Here is a 23703-nt window from a genome sequence, read left to right on the forward strand (position 1 = left end):
TCAGGTCAGCAAGAAGGACCTTGTGCGCTTTGCGGTCATTTTGTGTTTTATGCAAGTCTTGAAAGCTAGGCTCAACTTTGAGGTTGTGGTTCTCCGTGTTGGTCGTCCGACATGTCGGTTATGGGAGTCCAAATGTCTTCTAACACCCGCTGGTGACGTGTGAGCACGAGCAGCTGTTTGACCAGGCCATAAATCTGTTCTATTGCACATATCATTAGCCTAGAAGTCTCCAGGTGTGCATTTGCTGACCACCTGGCTGGCCTCGCCTGCGCACTGTCGCTATGACTCTTAATCTATGGTTTATAAAACATCTATAAGGGGCTTTTAGGTCTCCATTTACTTACCATTCGTTGACATAATCACTATTCTTTGTTGTCTTCTAATTCGGCAGTGTTTGCCAGGTGTCACTTCCTCCATCACTGTCTTCTTTCCCTGGGGTATGGACTTGTACAGATTGATTGATCTTATTTAGTGTCCATCCACTGATCATGCTCTGATTCTGGTACTATTATTTTTTTTTTCACAGCCCCCACCTGGCTTCATCTTCTTTATCCCCCAACCCCCCATATACGTGTATAATGCTTTGGTAACTTGTCAATGCTGTTTAAGTAAACTTTTTTTATTGGTTTGTTTTGAGTATGCCCTTATGCATGGATATGTTTTAAACCTAATGATCACACCAGTTACTTTACACTAAGTCACAACACATTGATTTTTTTAGGCATGAGGAGATTAAGTGATTTGCCCACACCACAGGGTGTTGAGCCTACGCCAAGATTTGAACCTGATTCCCCAGGTCCAAAGCTGGCAGCTCTGGCTGTAACATACCAGAGGCCAGGTTAGTGAGGAGTGTAAATCTGTGCAAACACTGGTTTGCTTACCTTAGTTTCCAAAGACACAACTACGTTTTTAGGTCTCGCGCCTGCGATGCATATGCCATCGCGCAGGCGCGATACTATTGTTGCCGGGTCTGCTTCCCAGGAGACAGGAGATGGCACGTGCACGCTCTGGAAAGCGATCGGCGCCGGCCGCGCGCGCGCGTTTCCCAATCTCCTGTCTCTCTGGGAAGCACACAAGCAAGCCCAGCAAGCCCCGCCAAGGCACCACGAGTGAACGCAGTAAGAGTTGTGCAGCCCGCATTACTATGCGCCCCCTCTTCAGCGCCACTCTAAACAAGTTTTTGCAGGTTGTGTCCTTTGAAAGCTCCTGCAGCAGGCAGGCAGGCTGCGGGAAACCTGAGCTCGGGCAGTAACAGCAGAGCAATGCTGGCTGCAGGCAGCCACGACTCTCCCCTCCTCTCGGTTGCTTACACGGACCAACTTAACCGGGGAGCTAGGTGTCCAGACTCTGCACGTGGCACGGTCGGGGTGATCTGCGAGAGTCCTGGCCCCTGGAGGATCCCTGCCCCTTCCCTGCTTCAGAGCCTTCAGTCTGCCAGGCTGGCACGAGTAAGTATACATTTTCGTTAGCACAGTCTCTGCTTGATGGATGTCTTCATTTTATAGGCACCCGCTCTTGTCATCCTCCGTGCTTTCACCCCAAGAGCAGTGTGCGGCTAGCTCGGCTCGAAGTGCTGAGCACTCACTGCCTGGTCTCGTCAGCTCCATTGGTTTTACCCCAAGATCAGCGGCGAGCTCCACCCTGCTCTCACAGCTGTGAAAATTAAAAGTCTTGTGTTTTTTTTGCAGAGCGAAGTTATTTTTCAACAACCAGCTGTTCCTAATGGCCCCTTGGGTCAAACGTTTGTATTTCTCGTTTGGCCCATCTTAGCTCACTGCTCAACCCGGTAAAAACCAATAGGGAAAACAAACAATCTTTTCTGTGGCAAACCCTCCCTTGAGATCATGGAAAAATAGGCTGCTGTAAATATTGCACGGTTAATGGCTGTAGGTGTCTGGGAGGTTAAATATGTGTTGGGTTTAAAACCAGTGGCTTTCAGTGTTTACGGACAGGTGGCTTTGTTACTGCCACCAGCACGTGCCTATTTCAATGAGGGTGACAGGCTCTGTTATTGTTAATAGTCTGGGAAGTAAACTTTCAGCGGACATCCCACTCGACACGCACATTGTTGTCAATGTATGGCGGGACTTTAAGTAATTAAAAGCACCACCACATCCACCACCACCACCACCACATCCACCACCACATCCACTACATCCAACACCACCACATCCACCACCACATCCACCACCACATCCACCACCACATCCACCACCACATCCACCACCACGTCCACCACCACATCCACCACGTCCACCACCCCCACATCCACCACCCCCACATCCACCACCCCCACATCCACCACCCCCACATCCACCACCCCCACATCCACCACCCCCACATCCACCGCGATGCGGCCGGGGGTTCGGGTGACACCGCCCACGCGGCTCCTCAGGAGTCGCGGGCGCCGCGTTCGGCTCCATACCCCCCGGTCCCTGGGCTGAACGCGACGCCGGAGGAGATAGAGCGGTTCCTCATGGCCATGAGGTCCCTTTCTTCTCCGACGGGTTCCGCGGCGCCTTCGGGCCCAGTGAACCCGTCTGGGGGCCCTAGTGGGTCTGGGGATGCGACCCCGACGCCGTCGGGTGCTTCGGCCCCGACGCCGCCTGCGTCGCCGGCGCCGCAGGGCTCCACGATCCCGACGCCGCCGCTGCCCTCGGGCTCGGCGCGCAGGGTTCAGCAGTCCCGGCGTCGTCGGTGCCTTCGGGCCCGACGCCGCAGGGTGCCGTTCGGCCCTCGTCGGGCGCTGGAACGTCCCCGGTGGACCTTACGACCCCCCCCGGGTCGGTCCGTGTGGTGTCCCCTCCGGCGTCGGCCTCGGCCGACGCCGTCCCCAATACCTCCTCTGTATGGGTTCCGGCGTTGGGACGGGGCCTGTCGGCGCCGATCTCGACGCCGGTCGGGGATTTTCTTCCCTATGATCCATCCTCATTCACTTACGACCCTGAGTCTCAGGAGATGGGGGAAGAGGAGGATTGGGAGGGGTCTGAGGACCCTCCGACAAGGGAATGTCAGTCTAACATGGACTGGACAGGAGACCTTGGGGAGGCCAGTGGCCTGGACACCTCTCCAGACACTGGATTCGTCTCTCCTCCTTCCGTGGCTTCGGAGGAGGGCGCGACATATAGTGTGGTGTTAATGAGGGCTGCTAAGGCTTTGAGCCTTGAGCTCCCCGTCGCGGCCGTGAGGACTAACCTCCTCATTGAGGTCCTTAAGCCGCAGTCATCCTCCATGGAGCCTATGCTGCCGTTTAATGAGGCCTTGTCGGACGTTCTTTTGGGCACTTGGTCCAGGCCCGCTACTGGTTCGTCTGTAGATAGGAACGTGGCCAGACGCCACCGCCCGGCTCCGGTCGACCCATGTTTCCTGTCCACCCACCCCACCCCCGAGAGTCTGGTTATCCAGGCCTCTAACTCCCAGTCCGCCTTCCCGTCGGCTCCCCCTGACCGGGAATCCAAGAGGTACGAGGCCTTTGGCAAAAAGGTATTCTCGTCCCTTAGCTTAGGACTGCGGTCTTCCAACACCGCATGCCTCTTGGGCCGTTACACCCATTCTATATGGTAAACGGTGGCGGAATTGCTGCCAGAGTGTCCGTTGGAGGTACTGGCCAAACTCGGCCAAGCCCTAGTGGAGGGCCGGGACGCAGCGAAGTATTCGATCAGGTGCGGACTGGATACAACTGACTCGCTGGGCAGAGCGATGGCTACGACGGTGGCGATTCGACGCCACGCCTGGCTCAGATCCGCCAACTTCTCGGCTGATGTCCAGAATACCCTCATGGACATGCCGTTCGATGGCCGTCGCCTCTTTGGCGACAAGGCAGACCACGCGCTTGAGCGCTTTAAGGACTCCAGGGCTACGGCCAAGTCCTTGGGCCTCTCGGCCCGCGCCAGCAAGTGGGTGCCTTTCGCTCCTTTCGTGGCCACGGAAGGGGCGTCCCCACACGTGCCGCCAGCCACTCGCCGCAAACTGTCGTCCAGCGCGGCGGCGGCCGTGGAAACCGCCGTGGAGGCGGTCGGGGAGGCAAGCGGAACCAGTCCACACCTGCCCCCGCAGCATCCGCCTCTAAACCCTCCTAGTCCGTGCTTTTCGGCCCATGTGACGCCAGTGGGGGGCAGGGTTCGCCATCACCACTCTCACTGGCGCACAGTCACTTCGGACAGGTGGGTGCTGCAGATCGTCCGAAGGGGCTACTCCCTCCCCTTCGAGACGACCCCTCAAGCCATGCCACCGCAACACCACCGCGTATCGGGGGATCATTTGCGGCTCCTGCAGGAGGAAGTTTCGGCCCTCTTGGCCAAGGGGGCCATCGAGCGCGTTCCTGGGCCAGAAGTAGGTCGTGGTTGCTACTCCCACTACTTCCTGGTACCCAAGAAGGGCAAAGGGGGCCTACGCCCTATCTTGGATCTGAGGAACGTCAACGGCTTCCTCCGGAAGGAGAAGTTCAAAATGCTGACACTGGCTCAGGTCTTGGCTGCCCTAGACCCAGGAGACTGGATGGTAGCGTTGGACTTGCAGGATGCGTATTTCCACATCCCCGTCCTGCCGGCCCACCGGCGTTACCTGCGGTTCACGGTAGGCCTCGAGCACTTTCAGTTTACCGTGCTCCCCTTCGGCCTTACCAGCGCCCCACGGGTGTTCACGAAGGTGAAGGCGGTGTTCCCAGCTCACCTGCTCAGGTTAGGGGTTTCAGTCTTCCCCTACCTCGACGACTGGTTGTTGAAGGCGGGCTCGCCCCAGGCAGTCGTCAACCACCTCCAGACTACGGCGGATCTCCTGCACAGGCTGGGATTTTCCATCAAAGTGCCGAAGTCACACCTGTGCCCCTCTCAGAAGCTCCTTTTCATCGGAGCGGTTCTCGACTCTGCGCAGTTTCGGGTTTACCCGCCCAAACAGCGAGTCCGGGATATTCAGGCCCTGATTCCGATCTTCAGGCCGTTATCCCGGGTTTCGGTCAGGCTGACGCTGCGGCTTCTGGGGCTGATGGCCTCCTGCATCCTTCTGGTGCATCACGCGCGGTGGCGGATGCGGGCTCTGCAGTGGGACCTGAAGTTTCAGTGGGCCCAGCACCGGGGCAACCTTTCCGACCATGTCCTGATCTCGGAGGACACTGCGAGACAGCTGCAGTGGTGGCTCACGGACCGCGATTGGGTCAACGGCAGATCCCTCTCCCTTCCCCAACCGGAGCACGTAGTTGTGACGGACGCGTCCCTCCAGGGCTGGGGTGGCCACTTGGGAGAGGCGGAGATCAGAGTACTCTGGTCTCCGGCGGAGTCCCGGCTCCATATCAATCTGTTGGAGCTGCGGGCGATTCGTCTGGCACTGAAAGCATTCCTCCCGTCTGTCCGAGGGAGTGCAGTGCAGGTGTTCACGGACATAACCACCGGCATGTGGTACTGCAACAAACAGGGCGGTGTGGGGTCGTGGACCCTATGCCAGGAGGCTCTGCGCCTCTGGCAATGGCTGGAACATCAGGGCGTGACTCTGGTGGTTCAACACCTGGCAGGTTCTCTGAACGCCAGGGCGGACGAACTCAGCCGTCGGTGCTCGATGGATCACGAATGGCGTCTGAACTCGGACGTGGCGCAAGGCCTCTTTCTGCGTTGGGGAGAGCCTTGGTTAGATCTATTCGCCACCGAAGAGAACGCGCAATGTCATCAGTTCCGCGCGTTGGAATTTCCAAGGCGGCACTCGCTCGGAGACGCTTTTCGTCGCGAGTGGAGCTGCGGTCTGTTGTACGCCTTTCCGCCTATACCTCTTCTGCCCAGAGTGCTGAAGAAGATCAAGCGCGACCGGGCACAAGTCATCCTTGTGGCTCCGGACTGGGCACGAAGGTACTGGTATCCCGAGCTACTCAGTATGTCAGTCGATCCTCCGGTTCGTCTGCCTCTTCAGGAGGACCTTCTGTCGCAGCAGCAGGGGATGGTCCTCCACCCGAACCTGTCCAGTCTCCACCTCCATGCATGGAGATTGAGCGGCGACAGTTGAGGCCATTTGACTTGCCTCCTGAAGTTTGCAACATCATTCTGGCAGCCAGGCGTCCCTCCACAAAAACGGTATACGCCTGCAGGTGGAACAGATTTGTGGCATGGTGCACAGCAAAGGCTGTGGATCCTCTCAATGCCCCTCTCTCTGAGATTCTTCTCTTCCTTCTTTCTCTTGCCCAGCAGGGCTCTGCTCTGGGCACTATCAAGGGCTATCTTTCGGCACTTTCAGCCTTTCTGAGGCTGCCTGACCAACCTTCTTTGTTCAAGTCCCCTATAGTAAACAGATTTCTGAAAGGCATCACTCATACCTTTCCTCCTGTTCCTTTCGTGATGCCTCAGTGGGACTTGAACCTGGTTCTAACATTTCTGATGTGCGCTCCCTTTGAGCCGCTTCATAACTGTCCACTTCGCCTTCTTTCTTTGAAGACTGCCTTCCTGGTAGCCATCACCTCTGCCAGGAGAGTGAGTGAGCTCCAGGCCCTCTCTTGTAAGCCTCCTTTCCTTTCAGTCCATCCGGACAAGGTTGTTTTGAGGACTAGGCCCTCCTTCTTGCCTAAGGTGGTCACGGCCTTCCACATGGGGCAGTCCATCACATTGCCCACCTTCTTTCAACCTCCGCACCCCTCGAGAGAGGAGGAGAGGCTCCACCGTCTGGACCCAAAACGTGCGCTCTCGTTCTATCTGGATCGCACACGCCAGTTCCGGGTGGATGATCAACTCTTTGTTGGGTACGCGGGCGCTAAGAAAGGGAAAGCGGTGCACAAGAGGACCATTTCTCGATGGATTATCATGTGCATCCAGGCGTGTTACTCCTTGGCTAAGAAGGAACCACCTGTTGGTCTGCGGGCTCATTCCACTCGAGCCACGGCCACTACAACTGCCTTTGGCCGAGGTGTGCCCTTGCAGGACATTTGCCAGGCTGCTACGTGGGCTTCGTTGCACACGTTTGCGAGGCACTACTGCCTGGACAGTCAAGTCCGGAGGGATGGCTACTTTGGCCGTTCCGTTCTCCAGGACTTTCTGGTGTGAATATTGGTTCGCAGACCCACCACCACGGGGATGGTATTGCTGGGGTATCTATTCTAAGGTAAGGAATCTATCACTAACGTGTCTCTTTCAGATGCACAAGTTACTACTTGTGTAACGATATATCTGTAAGAGACATTAGTTAGTGATAGATTCCTTACCGACCCACCCATCCTCCCCGTTCTGCGAACCGATATCTAGGGTTAAGGTCATCCTCTTTCAGGGCCCTAGTTTCTTGGCACCAGTGTCGGTTTTTGTCATGGCTCTGCGCTTCTGGCGCGGAAAAGCTGTGGCTAAGAACTGACGTCGGAGGCGGCGTCTAAGTACTCCGACGACGTCATCACGGCGCCCACGACGCCGACGACGGACGCGGAGCCGCAGACGACGCCTACCGACGCGCAAGGGTACTGCTACGCAAATTTTCCGGATCCAGTCTGACGCCTGGGGATATTCTAAGGTAAGGAATCTATCACTAACTAATGTCTCTTACAGATATATCGTTACACAAGTAGTAACTTGTGCATCAACCACCACACCCACCACCACCACATCCACCACCACCACCACCACATCATCCACCACCAACACATCCAACACCCCCACATCCACCAGATCCACTTCCACCACATCTATGTGTGTGTGTGTGCTCTTTGTGTGGCTCTGTGTGTGTGTGGTTGCACATGCAATAGGTCTCACATTTGCGAGAGATTAAGCTATTAGCATTATAAATGACAATGCCATTTATTTATCTGTTTTCAAAACAAACACATACATAAAAAAATTGTCATTTACAATGCCAATAGCTCTAACTTTTGCAAAGGCGAGACCGTTGCATTGTAAATGCTTGTTATATGTACCTACAGGTACCTATGTGATCTTTCAAATGATACCTCAAGATTACAAGTGGTAAAACAACAGCAAGCTCTAATCCCAACCGCTGCACACCAATGTGAGAAGTTGGCCTGGTATATGATGATCACTATTCTAGTGATCACCTTGCACCAGTCCAAACAACCCTTATGGTGATGGTTGTAAGTCAACCTTATAGACCAGCTATCCTAGTGGTAGCGTGGACAGAACAGTCTTAGGCTAAAAGACTCTTGAGGGCGTGTAAAGCCAGCTGTTTTACCATATGTAACCCCTTGAATATCAAATGAAAGGACACCACACAGGATATATATCAAATATATATGTATTTATTCACTAACACACTCCTCTGAACTCTTTATGAGATCAGAGGCAAAAGCACATAACAAGTTACACTTAGAAATACTTTAAATAGCACAATTTACAGTTCGGCCCTAGGGGCGCGTAAAACCATATACTAAGTAAGTGGTATAAGAACCACGACTCGGGAAAAGGAAAGGCCTAGAGGATCGCTTGGGCTACACTATCTGACCCTTAGGTTAGGAGTAGGAGGCCGACAGGCGGCGCGTGCAGAGTCAGTACTCTCACGCGAGAGTCAATAGGAACGTAAAAAGGTAAGTAATTAAGTTTTAGGACACTTCCGGTCTAACTAGGATTACACAACTAGCAAAACTGGACACTAGGATAGTCAATCCCTACAGGAGCACCGAAGTACTCGCGTTACCTCACCCACGGGCTGCGGGTGCATAGGTGTCAAAGTGTGTCAGGTTTTCTCGTCGTTTCCTATGGAGCCTTGGAAGAAGATGCTGCAGGCGGCCAGGAGGAAGATGTCCGGGTGGATCCAAGGGTGGATCGGAGTTCATGATTGCCGTGGGTTTATTTTACTTGTGGGGTTTGTTAATTGTTTTAAAAAACAGAAAATTCCTAGACCTAAGTCATATCGTGTTTTAATATTTTTGTCATCATGCACTACGATACTCCCATCCGCCGCCGGGCCCTCTGGGTTGTCGGCTCAAAGGCCGTGTGTTTCCTCTTTATATCCGATGCTGACTGTTTCAATGCTGTGGTTGGCCCTGGGGATTGCCGGCCTTACCTTGTATATTCTTATGCATGAAATAAAGGTCTTCAAAAAAAAAAAAAAAGGGTGGATCGGAGTTGAAGAAGACCTGTAAGCAGAGGGGACAGAGACTAGGTCACTAGCCAGTGACAGGGTGGAACCAGGAAGGAACAAGATGTCGTCGAGGAGCAATCAGGTGCTGTTGTGAAGCTTGTCGTTGCAGCCACGCGGACCAGGAGGCGCCGAGGACGACCAGATGCTGGAGAGGAGCTGTCCCATGAAGGTTCTCGCAGATGGAGGGGTCGACTTCAGGATTGGAGCCAACAAGCCTAAGCAAAGGCAACCCACGCAGGCTACACAAAAGGCTTCTGATGCAGACCAGGAGGGTCTGAGGTGCTTCACCTTTTCAGGGAAGCGAGGGCCAGTCTGGAGCAACCAGACCAACGATGGCTTTTCACAAGGATCGTCGTCAGGGGGCTACTAGCCAACAGGCCAGCAACCGAACAACACGTTGAGCAGAACACAAGCAGAAGGGCCCCACGCAGATGTTGTAGAATGCTGGTTTTCGGTGCAGGTGGAGCTCGGGGTGTCTCAGTCCCCAGTGCACAGCTTCGAGGAGGCCTCAGGAGCTGCGCTGTTAGCAAGTTGAAGACTTTCCAAGTTGCCTGCTTCCACGGATTCCTACGCCTTCCACGGAGCTCAGCTGTGCTGGAGTTGTGCAGTGGGGTCAGAGGAGTCTGGGGGTCGAGGTCTTGTCAGGCTCTGTGCTCGGGTTCCGGCGGGAACGGGGACAAAGCAAGCCGTTGAGTTGCCGGATGGTGCCTGGTTGCCCAGGGTGGTCACTCCTTGGCCACAAGCCACAAGGGAGCTTCTTCAGTCTTCAGCTTCAGTTGAATGTCGAAGGGTCCAGAGTTTCGTCTTCAGTTCGATTCCAGGATTAATCTAAAGTCTCCTGGGTCAGCTCCTATCTTTATACTACTAAAGGGGGCTGGTTTACTCACTAGGTCCCTCCTATGGGTGAGACTAGGAAGGGGGTGGTTACACCCCATTTCCTTTGTGCAGTTTCATGCCAGAGCTGGGGCTGGAGTGCCCCTGCAACTGGTTTGAACTGGGGTATGCATGGAGCACCTAGTGTGCCCCAGGCATGTCTCATTCTATTCAGCCCTCCCTGTCCCAATACACAAAATCCTGTCTGGGATGGTGCTCGCACCTCTCCAGGCAGGAAACCTATTGTCCAGGCCTCCCTCGCTGGAAGGACTCCCAGCAGCAGGAGGTCAGACTTGTGTCTGTGGCAACAGCATCCATTTTGTGACGCTGGGGCTCTGGTTAACTTTACCCGGGATAGTCAGAACTAACATGTCTTCTCCCTCTAGAAGGGTGGAATGCTACCCCCGTCACCAGAATTGGTGAGGGGGTAGTATTCCAAAGCGTATGACACCTTACACGACATGTTTAGATAAAGCCAAACCAAAGTTAGCATTCAACCGCGAGGATCATAATGCACTTAAGAGTATATGGTATGGCAATATCATAGAACAGCTATAAGGACATGGTTCCGAAAGCTGCAGACAGGCTCAGCTCATGCTAGAGCACCATCTCACACATAACCAAGCACTCTCCCTCCAGGATTGTTAAGGCCTGCCATAGGAGTGACTTATTGGTTACTGTGTGTCTATATTTAAGGGTAGATATAGGAATAATATATCTAAGCAAGGGGTGATTACACGACCTTGTCCCAGCTGAGTGATCAGCCAGTTGTGTCAGTTTGAGTGGCCTGCCAGGGGTGGCATAGTACATGCTGCAGCCCCTGGTAGGCCTTGGTTTCACCTATGCCCTGGCTACCTAGGGTACACTTCTACAGGGGCTGATAAGATGAGCCAATTCCCAATTGGATGTACCTAGGGTACATGGTGTGAATTTAGAGAGAGTGAATCTGGGCTGTGGGTCTGATTAGCAGGCCCACAGCCACATCTAAGTCGAAAACCAGTAAAGCAAAAGCAAAAAGTGGGGGTGACCATAGGAAGCAGACCCTACTCTCCTACACGCGTGATGTCGCGAGTGTTGGTAGCATAGGTTATGACGTTGCAGTACCTACTAGTTGCCACCCAGGCACTCAGACATAAGTTTTTTTCTTTCCTTGCGAGTAAAGCACCGTTCCAGGAAAAGCTACCCGTCTGCCATTTGTTGGTAGATTTTTTTCGCACCTGGCAGACCAATTTCACCGATGGTGGCTGAGCGACGCCATGCCTGGTTGAAGATTTATGGGTTTTCATGGGATGTCCATGCTTCTCTCATGGACATGCCGTTTGATGGCACCCATCTCTTCAGAAACGGAGCAGAAATGGTGCTGGAGCACTTTAAGAACTTGAGGGCTACAGCCAAGTCCTTGCGCCTGTCAGTGGCCACATGTCCCCGGTTGGCCTTTTGTGCCTATGGAAAGGGCTTTTAGCTGTGCCAGCCACATGACTGCACAAGTTCAGCAACCTCTGTGACGCTGTGGGCGTGGCTCGTTTCGACCCCGTGGGTCAGGCGGTCAGAGATAGTCAGAACTCCCCACCCCCCTTGCAGCCTCAGCCTCCAAACCTTCCTAGTCCAGCCCTTCCAGATCATGGGCGGCCGGTTGGTGGCAGGATTAAACATCACCTCCACCACTGGCAGAACATCACTTCGGACAGGTGGGTTCCCCACTTAGTCAGAAGGGGCTACTCCCTCCCCATTGGGACTACCCCTCCCTCCATGCCTACAACTTATGATCAGCTGATGGAGGGTAACTTTACTTTGCTTCAGGAGGAAGTCATGACTGTCTTGGCCAAGGCAGCCAGAGGAGTTGGGCAGCAGAAGTAGGCTGTGGTTGTTTTTGCTGCTACTTCCTGGACCTGATAAAAGGGTCTTTGTCCTGAGCCCTCAACTACTTCTTCAAAAAATAAAAGTTGAAGATGCTCATTCTGGCTCCGATCTTATCTGCGCTGTACGCAGGAGACTGGATGATCGCACTGGATTTGCAGGAAGCTTATTTTCACAATCTCGTTGTGCCTGCTTATTGGCATTACATGTGGTTTACGTTAGGCAACAATCACTTTCAGTTAACCGTGCTCCCCTTTGGCCTTACCAGCACCCCTCGTGTGTTCACTCGGGTGATGGCGGTGGTCGCAGCTTATCTGCGCAGATGAGTGGTGCCAGTCTTCCCCTATCTCGACGACCTGCTGTTGAAGGCAAGCTCTCCTCAGGCTGTAATCTCCCACCTCCAGACTATGGTGAACCTACCTAAATTCACTATCAATGTGCTGAAGTCACATCTTAATCACTCTCAGACACTGCCTTTCATTGGAGTTTTTCTGGTCACAGTGCAGTTTTGGCCCTATCCTCCCAAGCGGCGAGTCCAGATATTCAGGCTATGATACAGATATGGCAGCCTCTATCCTGGATTTCGGTAAGAATGACTCTGAGCTGCTGGGCCTCATGGCCTCCTTCATCCTGCTGCTAACATATTCCAGATGGCATTTGCAGGACCTGCAGTGGTACTTGAATATTTAGTGGACTCCGCATCAGGGTAGTCTCCCCATCATGGTCCAGATCTCGGAGGGAACTGTGGTAAATATAATTACCCAGACATTTTTCTATACATTAATAACAATAAGGATAGCTCATAAAATGAGAGGCAGAGTCCGTGGTATCAGAGTCGAAAGGGCTTTATTCAATGGCTCGAGCCAGGGGGAGAATCGGGTTCCATCACCACTAAGGTTCAGGAAGGAAATCACACCTTTTATTAACATCACACATTATATATAGTAAAACCATACAATTGTAATGAATACAGTAAGCGGAACACTCCAGGCGGAGCAATGTGAAAAGAGAGATAAGAATACATGGACGTAAAAGAAGGCGTGTATGGAGGCGTACACGTAGGTGTGCACTTGATGAGTCATAGGCGTGTCATAGGTAGGTGGATGCATAGAGGAGGTCTGCAGGATCAGCAGAAACCTTTAACCTACATGTGCGCGCAACTGGCCATGACGTGGAATTGACGTGTAACTGGGGAGAACTGGGGGGCTGTGACTTTAGCACTAGTAGAGGAGTCTGGAGTCTGGGATGTCAGAGCGACCTGTACCTTTGGCACATCTGATATCTTGTGTTTGGAGGATGTATAGTCTGAAGTAAAGGTCTCTCGAGTAAAGGCTGTTCATCACTAAATGCTAATGTGCGTATATATTTCTTCGTGCATTACGTGGGGGCCATGGGCTTACTATGGCAACGGGTTCAGTAAATCACTTGCATGGAGACAGGAAGGCTAGGCCCTATGCTCTGCAGGCGGAAAATGTTTACCTATTTCACTAGACTGGAATGTGTTTTTGCGGAGGCTGAACAGATAACTGTAGGCAAAATACCATCTTGGCAGGCAGGCCAGACCGGGCACCTCTCGGCTGAGCAGGGAGTAAGGGAGAGGTCAGGGATGCATACCTAAAACTGCAGCTTTCAGAGACAGAAGAGGCTCGGAGCCTGAATTCAGGGCCTGGCTCGGCTGGGCCAGAAAAACGTGTGCTTCTCGATATTAAAACGTGTACCATGTAAATGCATTGGCAACGTAGGCCACAGTGCAGAATTAACGTTTCATTCATGTAAGGCCTAATAGCTGACATGCTAACATTAGACGGAAATGCAGGAGCATTATTATGACAGGCACGGGAAGGGAATTATATGATAACATGGACATGCATGGAGTATGGGTACGTGGATAGGGTGCGAGGGGGGGGGGACACTGACCACATAAAATTTCTGTTTCCTCAGAACTGCACAGGACCTGCATTGGTGGCTTACTGACCTCAATGGGTTTAGAGGCAGACCCCTCTCCCTGCCCCAACCATACCACTCATTACTGTAGTATGGTTGGGGATGGTCACTCCTTGGATGGGGAGTCCATCCGGGAGAGGTGGCGATCAGAGGACTCTTGTCTCCGGCAGAATCCGGACTCCACATCAACTTGCTGGAGCTCCAAGTGATTTGTCTGGCATTGAAAGACCTTCTTCCTTCAATCAAGGGAAAACTGGTTCCAGTGTTTGCGGACAACATCACCTCCATGTGATACTGAAGCAAACAGGGCGGAGTGGGGTTGAGGACCCTTTGTCAAGGTACCTGCGTGTCTGGACTTGGCAGGAACAGCAGGGCATATCCCTGGTGGTTCATCACCTGGCAGGTTCTCTGAACGCCAGGGTGGACAAACTCAGCCGTTGAGGCCTAGCGGGTCACAAATGGCTTCTCCATCCAGAGATGGTGCAAGTTATCTTTAATATTGGAGAGAGCCGTGGTTAGATCTCTTCGACTCTGCCGAGAACGTGCAATGTCAGCACTTTTGCACCCATTAGTTTCCAATGCGACTCTCTTGGAGACTCGTTTTGTCTCAAGTGGAGCCCAGGATTCCTATACACCTTTCCCAGGTGCGACCAGACCCAAGTCATTCTTGTGGCTCGTGACTGAGCACGGGTAGTTTGGCATCCCAGGCTTCTCCAATTGATCTTTGATTCTCTGATCAGGCTACCCCTTCAGGAGGATCGTCTGTCGCAGCAGCAAGGGAGGGTTCCGCACCCGAACCTGTGAACTCAACGCCTTCTTGAGTGGAGATTGAATGGCAGTAGTTGATAACATTGCAAACTTTGAGAAGAAGGTCAAATGCTATTTTGGTAGCCATGCAGTCCTATACAAAGACAGCCAGTGGAGCAAATTTGAAAAATATTGTACAGAAAAGTCATTTCTAGCTGCCACATAGGCTTCTCACCACACATTCACAAAACACTACTGCTTGGGCTATCAGGCCCTTCGAGGTGGACATGTTGCTCGTTCGGTCCTCCGGGGGATTTTCTGGTTTTAGCTGTTTGCAGACCCACCTCCTGGGAAATATTGCTGGATATCTATTCTAAGGTAAGGTATCTGCGGTTAGTAGTCTCCATAAGAAGAACAAGTTCATTACCTTTGGTGATGCTTTTTCAGGTAGAGACTCTTAACTGCAGATTGCTCCCTGGTCCCAGCCATCCTCCCTATTATATGTAAGGGGCTCTTCACCCTAACATCCTGTTAGATGGAGTATGTGACCATTAAGCAGAATCTAACCTAACTACCAATCCTGGTGTGGAAATAGTCATGGAAGAAACTGATTTCAGCTCTCCAGAGTGGCGCCTACGTGGGGACGTGCACGTCACTAACAACGTGGAACTGATCCGTGCCCAGTGCTCAAAATGTTCTTGGCCCACTCTGACTCCTGGGGAAGATTCTATGGTGAGGAACCTACTGTTAGAGTCTTGACTAAAAAAAGCATGACCAAAGAAAAGTAACTTGTTTGTCAAGTTCGCAGATGCTCACTCCTGCATGACTTTCTTGTTTGAGTGCATACACAGATCCACTACTGTTTTGGTATCTGTTCTGAAGATGAGGAATCTGCGTCTAGAAGTTGCTATGATAAGAACAAGTTAGTTTCCTTCTGTAACATTCTCTCTATTCTACATAGCCGTAGATTCCTCACTGACCCTCCCATCCACCCCATTCTGTGGCTCGATTTCATTCATTTATGGTCAAACCATTTTGCATTTGTAGTTGTGTGTTCCCTAGGGATCCCATTGTCGTTTTTCCCTATGTTAGCCTAACTGTGCACGTTGTGGGCGGCTTTTGCTGCACACACATTACAAAAGATCATACTTGTTTTTGTGACACATTGTTATTTACAAAAAGGCTGCACGTTTTTGTATTTCGTTCTTCTGCTGGGATTTAGTTGGAACATCTCTGCTCCCTGTTACTCTCTGTGGTCACACACTAAAACCTAGACATAATAAAGAAATCCAGCTGCTGCTTTCAAACATAAAATTCTTATCATATAAGCTGGGACTTGACCTTTTGAAAATAGAGAGGATTTATTCTTGCAGAGCAACGGCCCAGGGACAAGAGAGTAGTACTAGCTGAGATGTAGCACAGCCATCTATGTATGCCAGGTATGGCGTTCGCCACTAATCCCAGAGAGCTATAATATATAATTATGCTTCCATAGCGAGGGTAGGCTTAGGTTGTCAGTCAGTCAGTATGACTGGGCTTTTTATTGTGTATGGTCTCTTAATTATGCTACTTATATTGTTGACCTGCATATGTTTTCTAATTGCAGCAAAGTTGCTACATAATAGAGCATGATAGTAAGCTTTCTTTGTGTCTCTTTTTTATTTATTGTGGACATGTATGAGTGAGAAAACAAAGATGGCCTGTTACCGCAATCCCTGAGAGGGTCTAGAATGTCATGTTCCGGGGTGCCAATTCACTTGTTCATCTTGAAACGTTAGGGAGGCAAATGAAGCACTATTAGCTAGTTGAATTTGGACCCTTAGGTGCTGATGTGGTATGGTGACCCCAGTCCCTGCATATTGATTTTCTGTGGTCCCAAGCATAGTTCTGTTTCTAACTAGAATCCCTGCAACAGAGTACTGCATCTGGCGGCATGGATACTCTCGAAAGTTACTCACATCGGCGCATGGGAGAGGCTCCCATATGTGCTCCCCACATCGTTTCTTAGAGCAGAACAGCATCAGTATGAGCCACTAGGTACCACCTACTGGTGTGCAGAGGTACTGCTGAAAAGGTTCTAGCTACATTATGACACCTGGGGGATTTTGAGAAGGCGAGGAATCTGCAGCTGAATGGAGTCTGTACCAGAAAGCATGTTACCAATGTAAATAACTTGTTCATCAGAACAAAACACCTGGAATAACATTACCACAAGTGTGTAACATGCCCATTTCACAGTTTTCTTAGTCTTTTTCTCGTAGAGCCACATCAAGTAGTCGAGCAGTATACAGTCAAATGCTAGCATTAAATGATGAAATACCTTGAAGGGGAGGCATCTTATAAACACTTTATATGTGTGCCATATGCATTGACTGAAGTTCCATAATATGTTGTTTTGCTGTAGCAACTTATGGAATGGCAGATATTTACCTAATGTTGTCAGTTTAAAACCTGAGTTAGCGGAAGGCTCTCTGTCGTACCTTTTTGAGGAGTTAGATGATTTTGAATATAAGTTCTAGATATAAAAGCGTTTGTCCCTAAGATTTGTTGTATAACTTTGAACCGGCCCGACGAATACTATTACAATATCAACATAAAACTCAGATTTTCAGGTACTGTTCATTTTATACATGAAAAATATTACACACGCTTGCACAACAAAATTCAGTTTTTCAATTGTGTTTCAATCATGATTCATTATATGGCATATTTTGTTTTTCAGCTTCTTAACAGTAATGTGGTAAATGATCTGCATCTCTTTGAATCGATTATGGACAACCTGACTGGAAGGCAGAAAGACAGCTGTGTCACTGTGCGAATGCTGGCAGTAAGAGGGCTTGGAAATATTGCTTCTGGATCACCAAGTCAGGTAAGGGAGCTAATGTTGTGGAAGGCTCTCATACTAATGCATGCTGGAAACAGATGATTTTGATGTAGCAGTCACAGAATCTCCATCAATACTAAATTAACCTCATAGCTTGAACTGTAATGTCACCATCGCAGAAACTGTTCACATGTAACATCAATTTGTTTTTGTCTGACAAAGACAGCAGAAAATGTAACCTCTCTAAATGATTCTGATACTCATTTAAAAGAGGTATCTGTTTAGTCCGGCCTCGTCCCTGGAGACATTAGAGCTGTTCACGTCGCAAATCTGGAGATAGTAGCCTCATGGTGCCTAATACCGGAGGACCTTGAAAGGCCATTTCTGACAGAACCTTTTACCTATAGATTCCTCAACTGTTGAAGATCCTCACTCACCAGACGGTATCTGGAAACTTTTCTATAGATCGCTCTTGCCTTAAGGGGGCACTGACTCCTTCTCTGTGCGGGAAGTGACACCACAGTGACGTCATTAGAGCCATAAAGCCGCCACCGCAGTGCACAAATGCCAGTTCTGTTTTTTGTGCTCCATTTGACACCATTCCAGACCTGCTCCTCTACATTGTTTCTGTCCCTTTAGTAATTTGTCATGAGATTGTCTAAAAAAAAATTAAAAAAAATATAGCTGTTACTAGGGAAATGTCACCTCCCAAGAAGACAATGTCTAAGCTGTGTCACTACTGCAATTGGCACATATCCATCTCAGATCCCGATTAGTTCTGCATGTGCTGCTTGGAGTCAAGGTAATGTGAGCAGTGTAGCCTCTTGCACCCCTCGACCATTAAAAAGTTCAAGTCCAAGTATTGTATGCTCAGTGTCCTTTGGGTTCGCCGTCAGATCGAGGTCTCCCTACTGAGTTCTTGCTCTAAGTCCTCCTTGTGAAGGGTGATACAGGGGAGTCTGGGCCATTTCAGGCCATTTCTGAGATTGTTCCACCTCAAGTGGAAAAGAATTAGATATCTGCACTTAGTGAGGCTAGTGGGCTGGAGTGAACCGCGCTTTATCTCGTAGGCTCCTGGAGACCAAGTTTGTCTCCTCCGGCATCCTACCATTTGTAGTCTTGTAGTTCGGGCTAATACAGCTTCACAGGATATGGATTCTCCGCCTAAGTCTCCCTTGAATAGAGTCTTGGAGTCAAAATGCATGTGGCAAGCACATCTTTTCTTCGACTAGTTCTGCTTTAAGGTCCACAAACATGTCTAGTCTTCTTGGGTGTTTATCCCTCGTTTTGTGGGATTTTTTTGAGACGGTGTTGCTATCTTCTCCGGATAACCTCCGTTCTGATACTTAACAGCTGATTAGAGATGGCCATATGGCACCCAAGCTAATAATTAGATGTGGCATGGATACAACAGATTTAGTAGGTTGAGCCATGTCATCTTTGCTGGCACTATGGTATTGTGCATGGTTTAGAACTTCAGGTTTTTTAAAGGCTGTCCAGGCTACTTTGGTTGATATGCACTTTAATGGTGCCTATCTTTTTGGGGCTCAGGCTGACTCTGCGTTGATGTGCTTCTGTGACAAGCGAAGTGGTACAGAGTCTTAATTTCGCTTTCTCTGTTGATATGTTCTTTAGGTGTCCCTATACTTGGGTTGTATAGGTGACGGAGGATTTTTGTTTTTTTGTAAGGCGCTAGCCTTGTTAGGGCATTGGCATGCCCGTCTTTTGTTTACACCAGATTGGTGTTCCTGCATGTAGCAGATGTCGTTTCAATACTGTCTTTAACAGCTTATGTGGTACAGGATGCCTGAAGTGTTTTTTTCCTTTTTTAGGTTTCGCCTGCACAGCGCTTGTGCTGTGCTTGTGAAATAAATGTATTTAATACATCTTAAAAGGACTGACATCCCGCCTTCACTTCTTATTGGTATTGTGCTTGTCACTATAGTTGTCCTAGTTACTATTGGTTGTAGGCATTCTATTTTCTGTTTTTCTGTGTGTCTCTGTATTATCAGTTTCCCATCGGCAAGTACTGTGTTAATCCGCTTTGCTTGCGAAACAGCATTGCTTCTTGAAATGAAGCAGCAAAATGCCAAAGAAACACCATCAATGTAACATGATCTGTTACAATGTATTGCGCTACGAGAACAGCATTTGTTGAAACAAAATTCTGTGATGGGCACAACATTTTACAAAGATCCATGAGCCCACTGATGCTGCTCCATTTGACAACTTTAATAATCAATCCCCAGATACCATGATCTGTTCCTAGTTGATGTGTGCTACCAGCACTAGGAACTACTTTGTGTGTGCTGCTCGGCTTTCTTCCTTTCGGCCGTGATTGAGTCGCGATGGTGCCTGTGGTCAGTATCTTGGTGCTCTAATTTTTTTATGGTACCTGTTTTTTTTCCAGGCTGTAGTCTACTTTAAGAGTTTGTGGCATCAGCTTTGGGCCTCCATTTTGCAGAGAAGGAGGAAACGTTGCGCTGCTGCCAGGTGGCCTATAGCAGAACCGTTTAGAGCGAGCCCTTAATACCATGCGCTCTGAGTAGCCTCTGAGATTGGCAAGCACAGACCCTGTGTGGCGTGTGCACGATGATACTCTATATGCATGTGACCATCTCCCTGCATGTCCGAGGCGTGTGTCTATGCAAAGACAAAGATCCTGCTTGCTAGTTTTGTCTAATGTAAAATGGCTTTGCCAGTACTTGTTGATTTTAGTCTGTCACGTAACTTTTACAAATTATGCTGTGCGATACTGTTCACAAAATAGCGCGATGTGATTTCGGGGTAGATAAGTCTATGTATGTCTTAATGGAAGATTAAATAACAATGCTTTGCACTCACTGAGTTTTATCTGCCCCTAATAGCAAGAGTTATTTGTGACCAAAATAGACAGCTGCTGCGGGGAAGACATTGCATTTGCTTAATTCTTTTGATTGACTGCATGAGCGTCACAGAATATTCCCAATATCAAGTCACCGTTTTGCAACTTTTTGCAATAGAATGCAGCGTGCATCCCGCCCTCATTTTCTGGTTCAAGTTTGGTAGTATGTGCTCTGTAAAATACTGGCATTGTGCAGATGACAATAAGATTACAATAATGAAAGTAGCACGGGAGGGAGAAGTACAAAACAAACATGCATAGAAAGCCCAATTTTTAGATGCAGACAGTTCCTGGAAAAACATAGATCACATGTTTAGAAAAAAAATATTAAAATTTAAGTTTGGAAACAGCTTTTTTGAATAGCGCCTCCAACAGCATCTATTTTCATTGCTACTCACAGTACTACCTCCGCAGTATTGAGTTATATACCTTGGAATCATGTTTGAGGTCCTGGGAGAAGTTTTTGGGGCACACAAATTTGAGTTACAGTAAATTGCCTACTGGTTTAAAATAATTGACATTTAATCGACTATGTACTAGGGGTGGGCGGAATTTGCGTAATCACGTTACGCAACTCTTTGCGAAAATGTTGAAAATCTCCGCAAACATGCAGAAATATCGCGAAGATGCTGAAGTTCTTTTCCTGCCTGTTCACAATATTTTCTGCGTGATCGTGTTGGAAATGTCTCGCCAACTTGCCAATGCAGTCGCCTATGGGCACGGCCATCTTGTTTTCACTTGTCCCGCTCGCTCGCGATGCTTATTTCCTGTTCCGGGTCGTGCAATGCATGCTCGCGCCCGTTCGCTATATGTATTTCCTGTTCGGGAACGCTTTTACATGTTCGTGCCGCTTTTTGCGAGCTATGGGGCAAAATATCGCACAAACTTGCCCACGTAGTCACAATGGGCGCGACCATCTTGTTTTTCACTCTATTGCTATGGTTCTGGAGCCTGCTTTTGAATCCTCCCTCTATCTTTTCAATCCTTTGTTTCTAGAAACTTTTTTTAAATCTTTTTTATTTATTATCTCTAAGACTATTTGCCTGCTTCTATATTTTTGTTTTTTGTGTACTTTTTGTGTGTTTGTAACTACTTTTCCACTCTTTTTCTATTGCCTGCTCTTTTCATTTCTTTTACTTACTTTAAAAAAATGGTTTACCTTTTCTTTCCCGCCCTGCCTACCCCAGAACCATGTTGAAAGGGCAAAGGGCTCAACGCCAGAGCCAGAGCCGCGACCGCCTTCCTTGCGGAAGGCAGCGCCCACAAGGGATGCGGGTACGGGCCTTATTTGGGGAGGTGGAGTTGGCTGCACTGGTTTTCTTTGTGCAGCGCCACCTCCCCTTAATCCTGGCAGCAGGTGGCAAGCCTGGGTCTGGGTACGGGCTCCGGAAGGTGCGCCGGGCATTGTTTTGCTGCTCTGGGGTCCGGCGCACCCAGAGCCAGTTGACGCACCGGTGGTCCGATATCCTGGACCGGGAGCAGGACTTGCTGGACCTGCTATGAGTGGAGGTCCTGGGTCTTGGTGATTAACTATTTAATTATTGCTACTTTGTGTCCGTTCTTCTGCTCTGTGTTATATATTGCGAATATCTTTTTTATTCAACCATCTAGAATTCTGCTGCTTAAATTACAGGTAAATTACGTTTAAAAGTCTTCTGTGATTATGACACAGGTGCTCTTCTGCGCTACTAATCTTACTTGTTTGCAACTTTGCGTTTGCGCACGCTTAGCGTGATTATGTAAGAGTTTATTTTAGAGAAATTAATTTACGTAATGCTATAGTGACTCTAGTCCTTACTTTGTCTTGTCACTAAAAGATAGGGGTGGATTGATACTTGGGTTTAGTTACTTAGTATGAGTTTGTAATTTTTTGTGGTATGCGTGATGCCCCCTCTGTTAAGTCACGTGCTGCTAGTGCTTACCCCAGTCTTTAGTAGAACCTTTTTTAATTTGTTCAATGAGTGGTAATAGGCTTAGCACTAGCAGAACATCAGCACCAATCAATCAACCAACAATTTGGTGTATGCAAAAATGTAGTCCTGTGTCCTCCATTTGACCATTTATGCATTTTTGAAGATTAAATGAAGTGGAAATGCATACTTTTTTTTTTTTGGGAACCTTTATTATTATTTCAAGCAAATACAAGTATGGGCCTACAACCATCCCGGCTGGCCGCTAGTCAAGTCATGAATACGGCAATCAATGTGAAAATTATAGCAGCCCGAAAACCGGGGTCTAACAAGTGTCCAGGATATGACTTGCATTCAAGCGTATTGGCCTACATTCAGGATTCATGAAGGTTCATTTTACAATAAGAAAAACTAAGGATCAATGCCGTACAGTCATACATGGTCCCACAATAACAAGCATGAATCAGGAAATTTGCAAATAATGCAAATACAATTGAAGTGCTGGGGGTAAGGTATACAAGTCAGGATAAACGTGAACACCAACCCGTTTCGTAGCAAAGCTGCACCCCCCCCCTCAAAACGAGACAGACTGTAGGAAACATGAATTACGACGGCATCAAAAAGGAGAAAAGACAAAAGGGCCATAGAAACAAATAACAGACAAATTAATAGACCCCATCCCCCTACCCCCCACCCTGCACGCCTGCAGAAGGCCAAGGCCTACCCCCCCCCTCTCCCCCCCCCCCAGCAGCGTGTGCCTGTCGCCCTAAATAAGAGACCCGAAATATAGAAAAAGAAGAGAAAGAAGTAAAGAAGAAAAAAGTGGAGAAGGGCCCTCGATCTTGCCACCCGCCCCCCCCCCCCCACCCCCGGGAAACATCCTGAAAGCAAAACAGAATAGCCTTGGAAAACATTAATCACCGACAGCACCATCGATAAAATCCCCGCCGAGTGTCCCCCAAATCACCGTCAGCCATCAATAAGTCCACCGGATCCTAGGCGGTATCACCCCTGGCCTTTTGTATCAGCAGTACCAACATACGTCCACTTATCAGTCGGCATACAGAGCGGCGTGGAGGGTACAAGCGATTCGGGCGGACCGGGCCGTGTTATTACTCCATGGGACTTCAGCAACCAAAACCCAGCCGAATATGTATGGCGGAAATCCATCTGTGTCGATATCAACACCGAATACATCCTCGAGTCCGAACACAGTCTCACCATCCAAGGAGAGAGAGTCACACCATACGGCAAGCGCTAAAACGTCGCCGGGGCAGCCCAAGACATAGATCGGCGTTGTTTCCCCATCCGCTGACTAGATATGTGCCCCGACGAGTCACTCACATGTATTACAGTTCTGTCCAAGGCGGTCTCATGAGCCGGGTCTTCCGGCGTCTCCACAAAACTAGGCGTAGCTGGAGCACCCTTCATCGACATAGAGGCGGACACGTCGGCGCTTCTTTGAAATCTAACTGTGCCCGTGTGGAACGGTGGGACAACAATGGCGGCCATCCTTCTTCCCAGGTCCCGGGCGTTACAGATCAGGGTCGCATGTAGGGTCGTTAGAGCAGCCAATATAGCTTTGGATGTGGGCTCTCTTTCGTGCCGCCAGA

At 49.5% G+C, this 23703-nt stretch overlaps 1 protein-coding gene across 2 annotated transcripts in view; it reads left to right on the plus strand.

Moving 5' to 3' along the window:
• The window catches only part of MROH1 (maestro heat like repeat family member 1), a 2204128-nt gene that overhangs the window by 1981392 nt on the left and 199033 nt on the right, over positions 1-23703 (plus strand). For both annotated transcript variants that reach the window (XM_086966435.1, XM_086966436.1), the window contains exon 37: positions 17195-17341. In XM_086966435.1, the coding sequence (XP_086822561.1) occupies positions 17195-17341 (147 nt within the window). The remainder of the gene's footprint in view (positions 1-17194; positions 17342-23703) is intronic.

Source organism: Lissotriton vulgaris, chromosome 4_1 (genome assembly GCF_964263255.1).
Source record: "Lissotriton vulgaris chromosome 4_1, aLisVul1.2, whole genome shotgun sequence".
In the NCBI taxonomy this organism is placed as follows: Eukaryota; Metazoa; Chordata; class Amphibia; order Caudata; family Salamandridae; genus Lissotriton; species Lissotriton vulgaris.